This window comes from Myxine glutinosa, chromosome 3 (genome assembly GCF_964187855.1).
Source record: "Myxine glutinosa chromosome 3, kmMyxGlut1.1, whole genome shotgun sequence".
NCBI classification, from domain to species: domain Eukaryota; kingdom Metazoa; phylum Chordata; class Myxini; order Myxiniformes; family Myxinidae; genus Myxine; species Myxine glutinosa.
The window spans coordinates 89,840,550-89,857,544 of record NC_136263.1 but is presented as its reverse complement, the minus strand read 5'-3'; the positions used below and the strand labels follow the sequence as shown (position 1 = coordinate 89,857,544).

The 16,995-nt window shown below is 41.2% G+C and overlaps 1 protein-coding gene across 1 annotated transcript in view; it reads left to right on the top strand.

The window, feature by feature from the left end:
- LOC137423403 (roundabout homolog 1) overlaps window positions 1-16,995 on the top strand; it is a gene marked incomplete in the record, with an annotated part of 397,715 nt that overhangs the window by 314,276 nt on the left and 66,444 nt on the right. The window contains 3 exon segments of the mRNA XM_078774253.1: window positions 3,590-3,711; window positions 3,889-4,120; window positions 7,599-7,723. Coding sequence (XP_078630379.1) covers window positions 3,590-3,711; window positions 3,889-4,120; window positions 7,599-7,723 — 479 coding nt within the window.

Genomic DNA, 16,995 nt, shown 5'->3' with positions numbered 1-16,995 from the left:
ACTCACCCCTAACAACTACAAATCAAAACTATGGCTGATGAAATCCCTTAAGCAACAAAAATTCCAAACAATGCACAGGAATCGTCGAGGTTAATTCACTCTGGATAAAGCATCGGCGACTACATTGTCTCTGTCCTTTACATACCTAATTTCCAAGTTGAACTCTTGCAAAGACAAGCTCCATCTCATGAACCTCTGATTTTTTTTCATGTTTTGATTGAAGGTTAAGGGGTTGTGATCAGTGAAAACCTTTATAGAAAGTTAGTAGTTCCCAGATACACCTCATAATGCTGTAGAGCTAGTAGGAGAGCAAGGGTCTCTTTTTCCACAATGGCATAATTTTTCTGATGTCTCAAACTTTCTTGAATAGTAACACGCCAGGTGACCAATGCCATCATCACCTTCCTGCAGTAGAACTGCCCCAGCCCCCATATCACTTGCATCGATGGCCAACTTGAAAGGTTTTCGAAAATCCGGCACTGCAAGGACAGGAGAGCTCATCAATAACGCTTTGATTTGGGCAAAAGGCAGCCTGGCATTTGTCATCCCAAACAAACTTGTTCTCTTTCCTCAGCAAATTCGTTGAAGGGGCTACCACGTCAGAAATATTCCTACAGAACCGTTGGTACCAATCAGCCATACCCAAGAATCTCATAAGCTCCTTTTTCCCTTTTGGAATTTGGAAGCGATCAATGGCTTCTATCTTGGCTGTCATTGGTTGCACTTGACCCTGACCGAATACATGGCCTAGGAACACCACCTGTGCTTTTACAAACTCACTCTTAGCTAAGTTGATGGTCAACCTTGCCTCGGTCAATTTCTTGAAGAATGCATGAATTTGTTTAAGGTGATCTTCCATTGTCATGGTGTGGATGATGACATCATCCAGATAAGCCTCCACCCCCGCAAGGTCTGCAATAAGCTTATTAATTAGTTGTTGAAACATAGCAGGACCATTTTTCAGCCGAAAGGGAAGAACCTTGTTCTGATAAAAACCATTTGGTGTGACTAAGTCCATGTAGTCGGTCAGGGTACATATATGTATATATACAGTGCATTCAGAAAGTATTCAAACCCCTTCACTTTTTTCACATTTTGTTATGTTGCAGCCTTATCTGAATAAGGCTGTCTGAATGCGGTGAAAATGATTAAAGCGAAACGAAAAACCTTGAGCGACGCGCAAAGCGCGCGAGTCAAAATGGCCGATGGCCCGTTCTCGAGGCGTAACGGCACTACGATGATTCTCCTCGGAATCAACTGCAAAACCTGACACGCAGGTTGATCTGTCACAGCGATAACAACTCTGTCGCAGGAATCCCTTTCCCGGGAAACCCTAAAGTTCACTCGTGACTCTCGTTCGCCAATCGTTCACTCCAGACCTCGAAGCAGCTCGGCTTCTTGTCTGACTCACTCGCTCCGCCTTTTCTTCCTCCTCTTCCTCTTCGTCGTTGTCCGGTTCCGGTTTCATTTAAAACATTAACTTTTTTACCTTTTGAAAATAGTAAGCTCTATTTCCCTTAAACGACATCAATCATAGTACATGGAATCAAAAATGTTTACAGTGTATGAAAACCACAACAACGGAAGTGACGAATCCGTAACAATATATATATATATATATATATATATATATATATATATATATATATATATATATATATATATATATAATCAACGAACATAACAGCGTGACGAGCGCTGTCCCGATCTCCTGTGGACCGAAGTCCTAGACCAAAGCGTCACCTCCGACCCAAAGGGTCTTCTGGAGGCCTCAGCCCAGCCACTCTGTCAACAGACAGAGATTTATTCATTGGTCCCCATTGGCTAAACATCAAGCAGAGCCGCCAATCCAGATTTCGGGCTTATTGACCCTCGTCAGGACGGCATACTGCAAAAAATATAACCAATGAGGACCAAAATCGTCTATTAAGATGATCAAGGCAAGGTATTAAAGCTAGGAGGTGCCTTGATCATATATATATATATATATATATATATATATTTATATATATATATATATATATATATATATATATATATATATATATATATATATATATCTTTCACATAGAATGAAATATGCTTCAACATTCCACACAGCAGACAGCATATACAGTAAGACACATAGTAGGAATCTTTCGTTCTCAGCATTCAAAGGCATTGTCGAGTGAAGCAGGTACCCATGCATGGTCAGCTCTCAGCCTGGCCTCAGTAGAATCAACATGGCAGAAAAGGTGCAAGGGGAATGTGCCCTCCTTCTTACAGCATGAATGTTGCAGAGAGACCCAGCCAATCCCATTCATCTTAGACTTGTGCTGGGAAACATGTTATTTAACCTTTTAAAAATTAAAATAGGCCTAGAAGGAATGGCGGCACGTGAGTCGATTATCAAATCAGTCTTTCACCAAAAGTGTTGATCGCAATGACAATACAGAGCCCCATTCAGCACAACAGCTGCTTGCAATGAGTAGACTAAGAGCAAGTTTCCTATATTGCTCTGCCATGGCACTTTTATCTATCTAAGCTTGTCCCATTCAAAACTGCATACCAACTGCCCCATTCGTACTCCCAGCCAAATCACAACGTCATTTCTCATTGCTTCCTTTCTGCTGCAGAAGGGAATGGCAGGTGTGGCTGTAAAAGGTTGTGGTTGGTGGGCTGTGGGGGAACAGAGTTACAGAGTCCCACAATGTCTCTCCTATCCCTGTCCCTGTACTGGCAATCACGAAAGTAAGGACCAGATGGTGTCTACCTGGTCTTTCTTCTAATTAACTGAGAAAAGCAAACTGCCCTTGTGGGCTTCTATCCAAGATGAGGCAAATTCCAAAGGTCCCGTACATGGTGCTTCCAAAATGGTGACCACAAAGTACATGAAAGGAAGACAGGTCGATGTACTTATTATGGTGTGAGTCGTCGTTTTTAACGAATCTCTTCCCTTCGTTGGCGTGCTCCCTAATCATTGTGCATTGTGTGATGGCTGTATAGTCCAATGCGGGACCCACAGTGTCTACCACAAACATTGCAGGTATAGACTGGTCCTTGCAGAGATGGACGTTGGCAGATTTTCCTTTCTTGCCTCCTCTGTCTCTCGATAGCAAGTTTCCCACATTCAAAATGTTCCAGGCCTTTGTGGCAAATGTTACAACAAGCTGACCTGTTTGCGGCCTGATGTTCGCAGGTGACAACTGGGATGACACAAGGCTTGTGTAGATTTAAGGATGTCCTTATAGCGCTTTCTTTGTCCACGACGTGACCGTTTACCAAATTTAAGTTGTCCATGGAAAAGCTCTCTTGGGATTCTAAGGTCTTCCATGCATATGAGGTGTCCTGACCAGCGAAGCTGGGCTTGCATCAGGAAATGCTCAATTCATTTGATAGACAGCAGTCCAGGGTGATGTACTTATAACCCTATAATGTCTACCTCCTATTCAAGGATTGTTATAATATTTAATGGCTGGATGAGTGTAGAAGCAATGCTGGGATAGTCCAATGAAAAAGGCTGTAATTCTTCACACAGCATAGACACAATTGCTCATGTATGAGTGCAGGTGCATACATATAATTACCCTTTTTGTATGTTGTTTGGAAGATGCTTCAGCACCTCGCCGAGGCTTGGACCATGGCACCATTCTTTGGGAACTTGGACGCCTGACCATCCGTCTGAAGGAACCCGAAGTGTTCAGCTCTACCACATTGCGCCTCAACTGGCTGGTTTGTTTCAAATTCGTTGTTTATCTCGACTCAATTTATCCATTTTTTTCTTAACTGCTTGTTTATTTATCCCCACCAGATGTCTTATTTTTCATCAGCCTTTGGTGAATTTTTCATCAGCCTTATCCTCATTGCATTCTGATAGTATCTCCATACCCCCACTTTGCTTTTTTCCAGGTTTCGCACAACATGCTTTACGTTCAGGGCTATCGAGTGCTGTTCCGACACCTTGGCATTGCTCGCGTGAATGGAAACTGGTCAACAGTTGATGTAAAGTCTCCGACAGAGCACAGCGCCGTGCTCAGCCGCCTTCGCAAAGGCACAACCTATGAGATTAAGGTCCGAGCCTTTTTCGATGGCTTCCAAGGTCCTGACAGTAACGTGCAACTTTGCGTCACCCAAGAGGAAGGTAAGAATGTATCTTGAGGGGGAATTTATCATTATAAATGTGTCAATGAAATGATTAAAGTGTATTCACTGAGACCATACCCTGACAATTTAGAAATTAAGACAAAGGCTCCATATCTATTATATTTATTGTTTTTACATTCTCAGATATTTTATCTTTTGAGAACTAAACTGGGCTATCCTACATCCAGAGCCTAAGTTATAATTAAGTGCACTAGGGTAATCTTTCAAGTGCACTTCACCTTTGGGGCATCAAATTTTGAAAAATATTCTCATATTAATCTCGTCATACTTTTTTTTCTACTCGTCCTATATAACATTTCTGTAACATATTTCAGTTTTTCCATTTTGTTTAGAATCCCCCACCAGGTCGTGTAAAAAATCGAGTACTCCCTCTAATGGGTTGCTTTGGTCAAATGTGAGATTTTTTTTTTCGAATTTCATAAAAGTAAGAACACTTTTTATAGTGGTCACTGATAAGAACATGGTCACCGATTCCAAAAATGGCCTCTAAAATGTGGTGGGATCAAAATTGAAAAAAATTTAGTTAATTTTTTTTGAAAATTGGGTAATCAAGTAACCAACGAACAAAAATAAGAATAATAATCTTTGTCTTTCATCGTTGCTGCTGGCTGCCACTTCACTGTTGTCTGCTGACGAAATGATGGAACTAGATGCACCAATTTTCTGCAACTCTGCTTGCGCCATTCTTCCTCGTGCTGCTCAAGCACCTGGCGACGGTACACCTTCTGCGACAGGGCCTTGTCGTAGGTGCCGAAATATGCTATGCAGTCAGTCTTCATCGACTGCAGGAACAGGCAGGCGATCCTTTGAGTTAGTGACCAGCTGCTCAACGTTGGCCGGCCACAACCGGAAGGTTGCATCCAGTCATTGTTCCATGGCCTGTAGCTTGGTGAATGTGGCCGGGGTTGATCTATGCACAATCGGGATCTACCTCATCTTGCATTTGGCATCCAGAAGCTGAATGAGCAAGATGCACGCCTGGTGGTCAGAGGCAGTGGGTTTCTTGGCCTTCTTATAAAATTGGGTGACCTGGACCAGGATGAGCTGCGCGGGCACCCATTTGGGAAGAGCAGCCGGTGTGCCTCGCCACTCAGCTGAGCTGTAGCAGATGGTGTATGGCAGCTCGAGTCGCATGTATTGTCTGACTGATCATCCGTACTACCGAAAAAACATTGGCATATTGATGTTATTGACTTGTTTCACAATTTCTGTTTGACTTTCAAAATTATGAGAATCACATCATACTTTGCTCAATTTCAGCATCAAATGCACTTTTTAAAAATACAATACCTTTTTGAATCTGTAAATATGTAAATATTTTGTAAATATTCTAAATATATGAATTGTAATTGTATGATTTGTAAATATTGTAAATTACCCATTCTTTGGCTCTCTATGTAATATCATACTAAAATATGCAACTTGGTGTCTTTCTGTCTGACGATTTTTGACTGCGATACATTCGGTTGTGACTTAACCAATCACAACCAAACTTGCCAGGTAATTGGTAACAAATTACCAATTCAGTGACAATTTTTCGGACAAAAAAGGTCAAGGCCCTTTATTCCTGATAAGTGATATGCATTGGTCCAAACAGTTTGGGGGAAGGAAAGGGGCAGGGACTCAGGGGGCTCAAACCCTCTCTTTGGCTCAAGTATGGAAGAAAATCGTCTGACTGCATTAGCACTACTGATGGGCCATTGCATTAGGCAAATCTCAGTGGAGACTGTAATTGACACTTTTGCACTCTCACCCCGTTGCTTTGAATGTGTACTTTAATATTTGGTGGAGCAGGTGCTCCTATGTTGAAAGTTACGTGTCAATTGCTCAAGCCGTTGCAGAGTTAACAAATTTAAAAGTGAATAAAGGTGAAAAAGTGAGGGTGGAAGAAAAAAAGTGAGGGCGTCGGCCAATGCCCCACAACATGGTCAGTGATAGTTGTGGACGCCTCTTTAATTTTCGGATTAATAGGATGAAAATTGACGATTTTTCAGACAAAAAATGATGATTTTAGAAGTTTGACCTTGAGTTGAACTTTGCCCTTTTGATCTCAAAAATAGTTCGTTTCCCAATTCAGGGATACAATATGCAACTCCACAAGAAGCCTATTGATTTTGAGGTCATCAGTCATCTTGAGGTCAATTTTTCTAAAATCGTCATTTTTCATCTGATTTACTTGAAAGTTCAACAGGATTTGCATATCGGCTACTGAATTGGGAAAGCAACTATTTTGAGGTCAAAAATCAAATAACAACTGAAGGTCATACTTCTAAAATCATAAAATGTCATTTGAAAAATCGTCACTTTTCATCCGATTAACCTTGAAATTAAAGAGCAATTGTATAGTGCATCACTGAATTGGGAAAGCGACTATTTTTGAGGTCAAAGAGTCAAAGGTCAACTCAAGGTCAAACTTCCAAAATCATCACTTTTCATCTGAAAAATAATGAATTTTAATCTGATTGACACGAGCTTTGATTAAGATCATCAATTTTAATCTTAATGCAATCGACAATTTGATGTATCCCTGGCAACCTTTTTTCGGAGGGGGGGGGGGGGTGGATTTCACAAGCATTGTGCTCTGCATGGCGTCTTTCTTGTTTTTGTTTGATTGTCTTTGAACATCATATCTCAAAAAGTTATGGATGGATTTTGACAAAATTTATAAATTTGGTGTGTGACGAGGACAAATTGATTTTATTCTGGTGAAGATCCAAATGCGGATCCAGATATGAGATGTTTTATTTTTTAAGTGACTCTTCACCATTGAGTGATAGAGCCAAAAACAATATATAACATGATATTTCAAAATGTTGTGGAGAAGTTATAACAAAACGTGGTGGATGAGTTGGTTAGGTGACAGCAACATGCCTATTAGATTTTGGGGCAGACCCTGATACGGATCCGGCCTATCAGGGATACAAAACGTAAACTGTACAGCCTGGTGGAGGTATGCGCTCTAACGAGTGCCGTTCTAATTAGCACCGAATTTAGGTTTGTATTACATCATTGCTAATGGGTGTGCTGAGTACCATGTAATTTTTTTTGTTGCTATTTGTCATTTCCGTTCAAAATGGCACGTATGAATGCAGATGAAGTGGGAAAACTTATCATGGAGACTTATAATGGTGATTATAACTGCCAGTAGATCGTGATCATTTGGTCCGTTATCTGGCTTGGCAACATATTCTGTTTATACCACAAGTGTAATCTTTTCTACGAGACTACTCGTTGTGGCAGAATCTAGTACACCCAGAACTATCAGTAAAATTTGGCAGTCAACATGTTAAAATAATTATTTTATTAAATTGAAGGATAAACTTTAACGCTGTGTGGGGTATCGTGTTCTATGATCTCTCTAGTTATTTAATGTCATCAGTATAGAAGCTGAATAAATTGATTATTTTCACTTTCTAACAACAAATGTTTTGCTCCCCTCCTTGGTTCTCCAACAGCCCCCAGTGCAGCTCCACAAGATATCCATCTGGAGCGGTGTAAAGAAGCTGACTGTGACAGCGTCATGGTTTCCTGGAAGCCGCCTCCTGAGGATAAACATAATGGGGATTTGTTGGAATACAAGGTATTGAAACTTTTTTTGTCTTTCCAAAATTTATGATGACTTGTTCTATCTTCTAAATTCCTCTGTTTTGAATGGATTTCAAATGAATATGCATTCTGGGATAGTGTGGGTTTATATTTATGGATGACTCAGTCTATCAATAAAATTGTTAACTGAACATAATGTAAGCACCGTCTTTCTAGTTCTCGGTGTTCTAGGTTTCTATGTGTGAACATAATTTCTGTCTTTCTAGTTAATTTCAATACAACACCAATATTTGAAAATAATAAGACAATGCCGATTGAAAAATTGTGTTTTTGCTTTTATGCCTCCGCCCCCGAAGGTGGCTGGAGGCATTATGTTTTTGGGTTGTCTGTCCGTCTGTCCGTACGGGCTAAACCTCGTTTTTCTCAGCAACCACATGTTCAATTGAGACAAAACTTTCAGGGTAGGAGTGACACCAATGCAGAATGTTTTTATGATAATTGTGAAGTTATAGGTCATGTAGTATGGCAGCCATCTTGGATTAAACGCAAATAATTAAAAAATTATTTCTCGGAAGCCGCTGAATGGAAAAATTTGAAGCTTGGCACATTGTCAAGTACTCCCAATGGGGAACAAAGGCATGATAATGATGGCATCATAGGTGAAATGGTATGCCAGCCAAAAATGTTTAAATCAAATTCCTTATCCTAAAAATCTTAAATTTCATGCACATGATCTATGACACATTTCTATTGAAATATTAAATTTATGACATCATCGGTCACATGGTTTCACAGTCATATTGGATTTAACCATAAAAAACATCCTCTCCCAACCACCAAATTGATTGACTCGAAACTTTACGTGTGTCATTCACAAGGCATGGCGATTAAAAGATGATCACGAAAACATCGTTGGTCATATGTTGTGGCAGCCATATTGGATTGAAGGAAAATATTAAATAATTATATCTCTGAAACCGCTTACCCTATCGATGCGAAATTTTACAAATAGCATCTAACACCACTGTTGCATATAGTTTGAAAATGATGATGTCGTTGGTCATGTGGTTTGGCAGCCATCTTGGATAGAAAAATGAACCTTATCCGATCAACATGAAACTTCACAAACGTGATCCCCTACCCATACATATGCAGAGTGTACATTTTTTAAGGTCATATGTCATGTGGTATGGCAGCCATATTAGCTTGAGAGCCAATTTTTTTTTTTAATCCCTTCTCTGAAACCGCTTCACCAATCGTTGTGAAACCTGTCATGGCTGGTGAAAATGTGATACTTGAAAACAGCTGAAGGGATTTAAATCAAACTCGTTTATTTTTTGGACAGTGAGCAAGGGCATCTACCCATTGTGGGACTATGCAGAGGCATATTGGTGACACAGTCGCATTGCTCTAGTTTTATTCTTATTTTATTTGAAATGCATTGTAAAATATTTCTGCAAAGCGAAATTACAGCGATGCAATGTAAGAAAGAATACTATCCTCACAGTGAAGTTCAATAAATCCTTCTTTTTTTTTATAGAAAAGTAGAGCATTTGGATTCTAATGAAATTTGTAAATTTGATAAAATTGATTGCATTCTTCAACGCAGTTAAAAACACAAACGTAATTTGTCAATTTGTTCGGCCATTGGATACTTACTTGATATTTATTGATAATTTGCCATATCAATGAATATTTTTATTGCTTCCACTTGGGCCTAGGCCATTACTGTCCACAGACACAGTTTATTCTGTGTGCATGCTTTGGCTAATACAACTTAATCTGAGAATTATTACCTTCACCACCAAAGGGTGGACGTTATGTTTTTACCCCTGCCTGTCTGTCTGCCTGTCTCACAGTCTTCCTGTCTGTTTTGTTAGGCTATAAATTAAAAAATTTCGGCATATGTCGGTCTGTCTCATTTGTTTGTTTGTATGTTTGGTTTGTATGTCTCTTTGTTTATCTGTGAGTGTGATAACTCACGAATGCTTTCAGCTATCTTCGTCAAACTTTACCAGAGGATTCCGAAGGCTAAAAGTGAGGCTGTCAATGCTTTTTGACGACATGTACACTACCGGTCAAAAGTTTTAGAACACCTCAATTTTTCCAGTTTTTATTGAAATTTACACAGTTTAATGTCTCAATGTACTATGAAATTAAGCCGAGAACAAATAAACAATTGGAGATAAAAAAAGAAATCATAGAATCATTTTGTTTAACAAAATTTAATTTAAATTTTTGACTCTGCAAAGTAGCCACCTTTTGCAGATGTAACCGCCGAACACACGCGTGGCATTCTTTCTACAATGGAAATCAAATATTGTTCGGGAATTTCTTCCCAACAATGTTGCAGAAGTTCCCACAAATGTGTTGCACCTGTAGGTTGCTTTGCTTTCACCTTTATGTCCAGTTCATCCCAAACCAGCTCGATGGGGTTTAAGGTCTGGAGACTGTGTTGGCCATTCCATGATTTGAAGCCTACCGTCTTGTTCTTTTCCTCGAAGGTAGTTTTGACATAGCCTGGAGGTGTGTTTAGGGTCATTATCTTGCTGTACGATGAACCTCTGACCAACTAGGTGTATACCAGAGGGTATTGCATGGCGCTTCAAAATGCTGTGGTAGCCCTTTTGGTTCAGGGTGCCAGTCACTCTGTGCAAGTCGCCGACTCTGGATCCAGCAAAAGAGCCCCAGACCATCACGCTTCCTCCTCCATATTTGACAGTTGGTGTCACACACTGAGGAACCATCCTTTTGCCTACTCGACGGCATACAAAAACCCTGCGTGATTAACCAAAGATTTCAAATTTTGATTCATCGGTCCATAAGACCTTCTTTCAGTCTTCAGTAGTCCACTGGCGGTGCTTCATGGCCCAGGCAAGCCTCTTTTTCTTATTTTGCCATCTTAGCAATGGCTTTCTTACTGCCACTCGACTTGTGAAACCTGCAGCTCGAAGTCTTCTCTTCACAGTTGAAACGGAGACTTGCTTACTTTGACCAGTGTTAAGCTGTGATTGAAGCTCTTGTCCTGTGAGCGGCCTATCACGCAAGCTGTTGACTCTCAAAAACTTGTCTTCTGACTCTGTTGTGGCTTTGGGTCTGCCAGACCTCTTCCTTTCAGAGTTTCCTCCAGTTTCCAAGTGCCTTTTGATGGTGTAGGAAACTGTACTCACTGACACCTTGGCTTTCTTTGCAATTTATCCAAAGGAATGACCTACACTTTTAAGGGTTATAATGGTCTGTCTGTCTTCCTTTGTTAATTGCTTTTTTCTCGCCATTATGATAGCAATATACTACTTCTTGCAGTGCAATATTGTCCAAATAATGCTTCAGAGGATGTAATAACAGTCTGTTCCAATACTGCTTTTATACAGACAGGGCGGTTTGTAATCAAGTCATCAAGCAGAGGTTGGGACACTGTAGGAATTGTTTGCATCAACTTTCAAGGCTTAATTTACTTACATTGCTGCAGAACAGATGTAAGTTGTTAACCCATTACTTGGTCCCTGATGAAGGCCTTTTTTTACAATATAACTGCAATTTACATTATATTCCCGTTTTTGCTAACCTAAACTTTTTTCTTTTTTTTTACCTTGAACAGTTTACTGCTTACCTTTGTACCATTTCAGGTTATTCACTGGACATAAAACTGCGTAAATTTCAATAAAAACTGGAAAAATTGAGGGGTTCTAAAACTTTTGACCGGTTGTGTATATAGGTCAAAGGTCAAGTTTTTCTCGTTTGTTTGTCTGGGCAATATCTCAGCCATGCTTTGAGCCAGGAAGCTGAAATTTGGTCACAACAGTGAACAAGTGCTTTGGCAAAACTGTATTTTTTATTTTTTCATTCATCAATGAATTGATTAATTACTTTATTATTATCGATTTATTAAGTACTTATATATTTCCTTTCTCATCTGGCAATATCTCCAGCACCTTTTGTGCTAGGAAGCTGATAAATGGACATGACACTGAACAAGTGATTTGGCTATAAAGGATATTTTTGATTTATTGATTAATCATTTAATCGATTAATTAATTATGTTTTTCAATTAATTAATTTTCAAAAAGCTACAGATTTGGATGAAACAGTGGTGGAATAGGTATGCTATTAGCCAATTTATTAAGCCTATTAGCCAATATTAGCCAAAAACAAATTAATCATTATATCATTAGTATTTATTTATTTTAATGACAATTAATCAAATAATCAATCAATTTATTGATTCTGTTGATTTTCGTCATACCTGTCAGGCTGTTTTCGTCATACTACCTGACATCCTTTCTTGTCTATCTCTCTGTTTGTTTGTCTGTCTGTGAACAGGATATCTCAAAATGTTATTGATGGATTTGCACGAAATGTGGTGGTCAGGTTGGGTGTGTGACAAGGACGAAATGTTTCGATTTTGGTTAAGATCCAAATCCAGATCAGGAGATGAGAATTCTTTTAAATCTCAAAGTGGTTCTTCACCATTGAGAAATGGGGCCAAAAACAATATATATATATATATATATATATATATATATATATATATATATATATATATATATATATATATATATATATATATATATATATATACACATATATATATATATATATATATATATATATATATATATATATATATATAGATATAGATATAGATATATATATTGTTGCGGATCTCCAACGTCGGCTTTCCCCTTATCAAGGGGGGATTAATCCCCTTGTCTTTTTACTGACCGACGCGATCTCCGGGGGCTATAACGTCCTTCCCGGGCAGCGTTAAATAGGGTTGTTGGTCGAATTTGTCCTATTACCTAAGTACTAACGCTGACCGGAAACGAGGAAATAACTCCCGCCCGAACCACGGCATTAGTGGACACGCCGAGCAAAGCGAGCCGCGATTCAGGCCGTTAACAGGTACTAAAGCTGATTCTAATCGGTTGTAATCGTGCAACGCTTACCCAATTGAGAAATCACTAGGACGATCGAATTAGAGGAAAACCAGGAAGAACAGGTAATTTATTTACACTTTGTACAATTAGAAGAGGAAAAGAAGAAGAGAATGTGCAGGGAAGAGGAAGAAGCAGATACACAGGGCAGCCTTATGCAGTCTTATACTTATTCCCTGGACACGGGCCCGTTCAAACTCAGACTCACTCTCAGACTCACTCACACGGGGTTGTAGATGGTCAGGTTGAGGGTCCAAGGGTCCACAGCTCGTCCGGTCCCCACCTCGTACCGTGCAGATGGTGGAAGACGGCCGGCAGCTCTCCGCATGGCGTAGGCGCGAGCGGACAATTATATCTCTGGGGATCGGTAAGCTGGCGATTATATATCGTACGTAATACTTGTACCGGCGCCTTTACACGCGCTCCCGGTATTGTTACGAACGATGCGCCACTTCCCCAAGGTCCTTCTTGACGCTGCAGTCCTCTGAAATGCGTGCCATGCGCCCGCCCTTTGTAAAGCGCAATCAATCAATCAAGGCTTGTCACCGCGCGTCTCTCCATCTCGTAACTACTCAAGCGTCTCTCCCGTAACTCAACTGCACAAGCGAACTCACGTCTCATCTCCAACTGAGGTGGGGGCCTCGCGCGAAGGGGTTATATTACCACGCCCAGCGAACCCTCTGGAATGTCCAGCCACACCGCGTCAGGCGATGTCGCCTCAGCCCTAATTGGCTGGTGAGGGCTTACCGGCTCCGCCTTGATGGCTGCTTGACATGGCCACACCCCCACCCTTGTGCTCCGCCCCCTTTTTGGGCCTTACTCATGGCTTTTGGGCTGGTTTGAGCGGAAGCCCAGCGGCAGCGAACGCTGCTGGCAAAGGAAGCGTAACAAACTGTGAGGGCGATGGAGTACAGACAGGATAGCGCTTAATGGCGTCGATTGAAGGGAGGCTGCAAAATGGACGGGGGGCCTACTCTTATTTGTTCTACTCAACGCAGATGCAACTATTGGGAATGGCCTTATCCTAAACACATACTATGAAATAACTAACGTCCTAAGGTGACCTACGTGTTGCATGTGGCCTATCTATGGGGTGCAACCTTTAGCCTTTAATGATGTTACCTGTGTGGGTTCTCAAAACCGCAACTATATATATATATATATATATATATATATATATATATATATATATATATATATATATGTATATATGTATATGTATATATGTATATACAGTGGGGAGAACAAATATTTGATACACTGCCGATTTTGCAGGTTTTCCCACTTACAAAGCACGTAAAGGTCTGTAATTTTTATCATAGGTACACTTCAACTGTGGAAGACGGAATCTAAAACAAAAATCCTGAAAATCACATTGTATGATTTTAAAGTAATTAATTTGCATTTTATTGCATGAAATAAGTATTTGATCACCTACCAACCAGTAAGAATTCCGGCTCTCACAGACCTATTAGTTTTTTCTTTAAGAAGCCCTCCCATTCTCCACTCATTACCTGTATTAACTGCACCTGTTTGAACTCGTTATCTGCATAAAAGACGTCTCCAGACCGTCTCCGACCACAAAGACCGCAAAGACCGACCGCAAAGCCGTCTCCAGACCTGTCCACACTCAATCAGACTCCAACCTCTCCACAATGGGCAAGACCAGAGAGCTGTCTAAGGACATCATGGACAAATTTGTAGACTTGCACAAGGCTGGGATGGGCTACAGGACAATAGGCAAGCAGCTTGGTGAGAAGGCAACAACTGTTGGCGCAATTATTAGAAAATGGAAGAAGTTCAAGATGACAGTCAATCTCCCTCGGTCTGGGGCTCCATGCAAGATCTCACCTCGTGGAGCCTCAATGATCATGAGAAAGGTGAGGGATCAGCCCAGCACTACACGGCAGGACCTGGTCAATGACCTGAAGAGAGCTGGGACCACAGTATCAAAGAAAACCATAAGTAACACACTACGCCGTCATGGATTAAAATCCTGCAGCGCACGCAAGGTCCCTCTGCTCAAGCCAGCGCATGTCCAGGCCCGTCTGAAGTTTGCCAATGACCATCTGGATGATCCAGAGGAGGAATGGGAGAAGGTCATGTGGTCTGATGAGACCAAAATAGAGCTTTTTGGTTTAAACTCCACTCGCCGTGTTTGGAGGAAGAAGAAGGATGAGTACAACCCCAAGAACACCATCCCAACCGTGAAGCATGGAGGTGGAAACATCATTCTTTGGGGATGCTTTTCTGCAAAGGGGACAGGACAACTGCACCGTATTGAGGGGAGGATGGATGGGGCCATGTATCGCGAGATCTTGGCCAACAATCTCCTTCCCTCAATAAGAGCATTGAAGATGGGGCGTGGCCGGGTCTTCCAGCATGACAACGACCCGAAACACACAGCCAGGGCAACTAAGGAGTGGCTCCATACGAAGCATCTCAAGGTCCTGGAGTGGCCTAGCCAGTCTCCAGACCTGAACCCAATAGAAAATCTTTGGAGGGAGCTGAAAGTCTGTGTTGCACAGCGACAGCCCCGAAACCTGAAGGATCTGGTGAAGATCTGTATGGAGGAGTGGGCCAAAATCCCTGCTGCAGTGTGTGCAAACCTGGTTAAGAACTACAGGAAACGTCTGATCTCTGTAATTGCAAACAAAGGTTTCTGTACCAAATATTAAGTTCTGTTTTTCTGATGTATCAAATACTTATTTCATGCAATAAAATGCAAATTAATTACTTAAAAATCATACAATGTGATTTTCAGGATTTTTGTTTTAGATTCCGTCTTCCACAGTTGAAGTGTACCTATGATAAAAATTACAGACCTTGTCGTGCTTTGTAAGTGGGAAAACCTGCAAAATCGGCAGTGTATCAAATACTTGTTCTCCCCACTGTATGTATATATATATATATATATATGTATATATATATACAGACTTGGCATTTAATATGGAATATTTTTTTTGTGGGGGTGAACTTACTTTACAAGATGTCTTAGAACCAAAATTTCATTGGAATTATGTTGAAATTATTCTAGATTTTGTTAATGTGACCTTTAAAAGAAACAAAAACCACATTTGACATTTCGAAACAAATAAATTGATCCTTGAAAGTGATGTAAACTGATATCGAACTCAATTCATGGACAGTACTGTGTTAAACTTCTGCACGTTTTCCAGAAGTATCTCTTTATTTTGCACATCAGCCAAAAAAAAATTTAACAAAAGTTAAATTACGACTGGGATTATGGACAGTAAAATTACAGTTCAGTACTTCGTGTAACCCCCACGAGCATTCAGGAGAGCACTACACGTTGAGGCATGCTGTTCACGAGATTTGCCAAGGTTTGGACAGGAATCGCTTGCCATGCAGTGACAATAGCCTGCTGCAATTCACGCACAGAGGTCGGCTGCTGGTCCAAGTGGTCGATTTGACGCGTTAATTCTGCCCACAAGTTCTCTATCGGATTCATATCCGGGGACATGGCAGGCCACTCCATATGCTCTACACCATGGTCAGCAAGAAAGTGTTGGATCATGCGAGCATGATGAGGCCGTGCATTGTCATCTTGGAAGACAAAGTTTTCCTCGAAAGGCTGCACGACCAAATGGAAGCAATGTTTCTTCCAGAATGGCCCTGTACTTGAACTGGTTCAGGTTTCCATTCAGAACAACCAGGTCAGTTTTGCCCCCTGCATGAAAAGCAGCCCAAACGGTCACCCCACCACCTCCAGCTTGGACTCTTGGCACTATACAATCTTTGTTGTAGGCTTCATGCAATTGTCTGCGCAATCGGACGCGGCCATCTTGACGTTAGACCAGAAATTGAGACTCGTCACTGAAGATCACGTGATTCCAGTGTCCTGGCCGCCATTGACGGTGCTCTCTGGCCCACTGCAATCGGCGCTGGCAGTGTTGTCTGGTCAGGCGTGGCTTTCTCAGGGGACGCCTGGCACGATAGCCTGCTTGAACCAGTCATTGGTTGACTGGCCTTCTGGATACAGGCACATTTGTCAGTTGCTGCCACTCAGCCCTAAGCCGATTAGCTGACTTGGTACGGCCATTGCGGACTAACCGGTGCAGCTGGCGATCATCCCTCCTTGTGGTTCTGTGGGGACGTCCTGGCCTCGGTATTGGAGTAGGGACACCCCTCTGAGCATTTCGTTTCAGGATCTTTGACACCTGACATTGAGTGATGCCATACTGCCGAGCAATAGCACGCTCTTTCATGCCGTAATTTCGTAAAGCCACCACTCCATGACAAACAGCATTGTCGAGTTGACGGACCATCTCCAGAGGAAGCGGCAATAACTTTTCGAGACGTGCAGCAGTTGTTTTCCACTAATACAGAACGCAACAACCCTTGTATACCC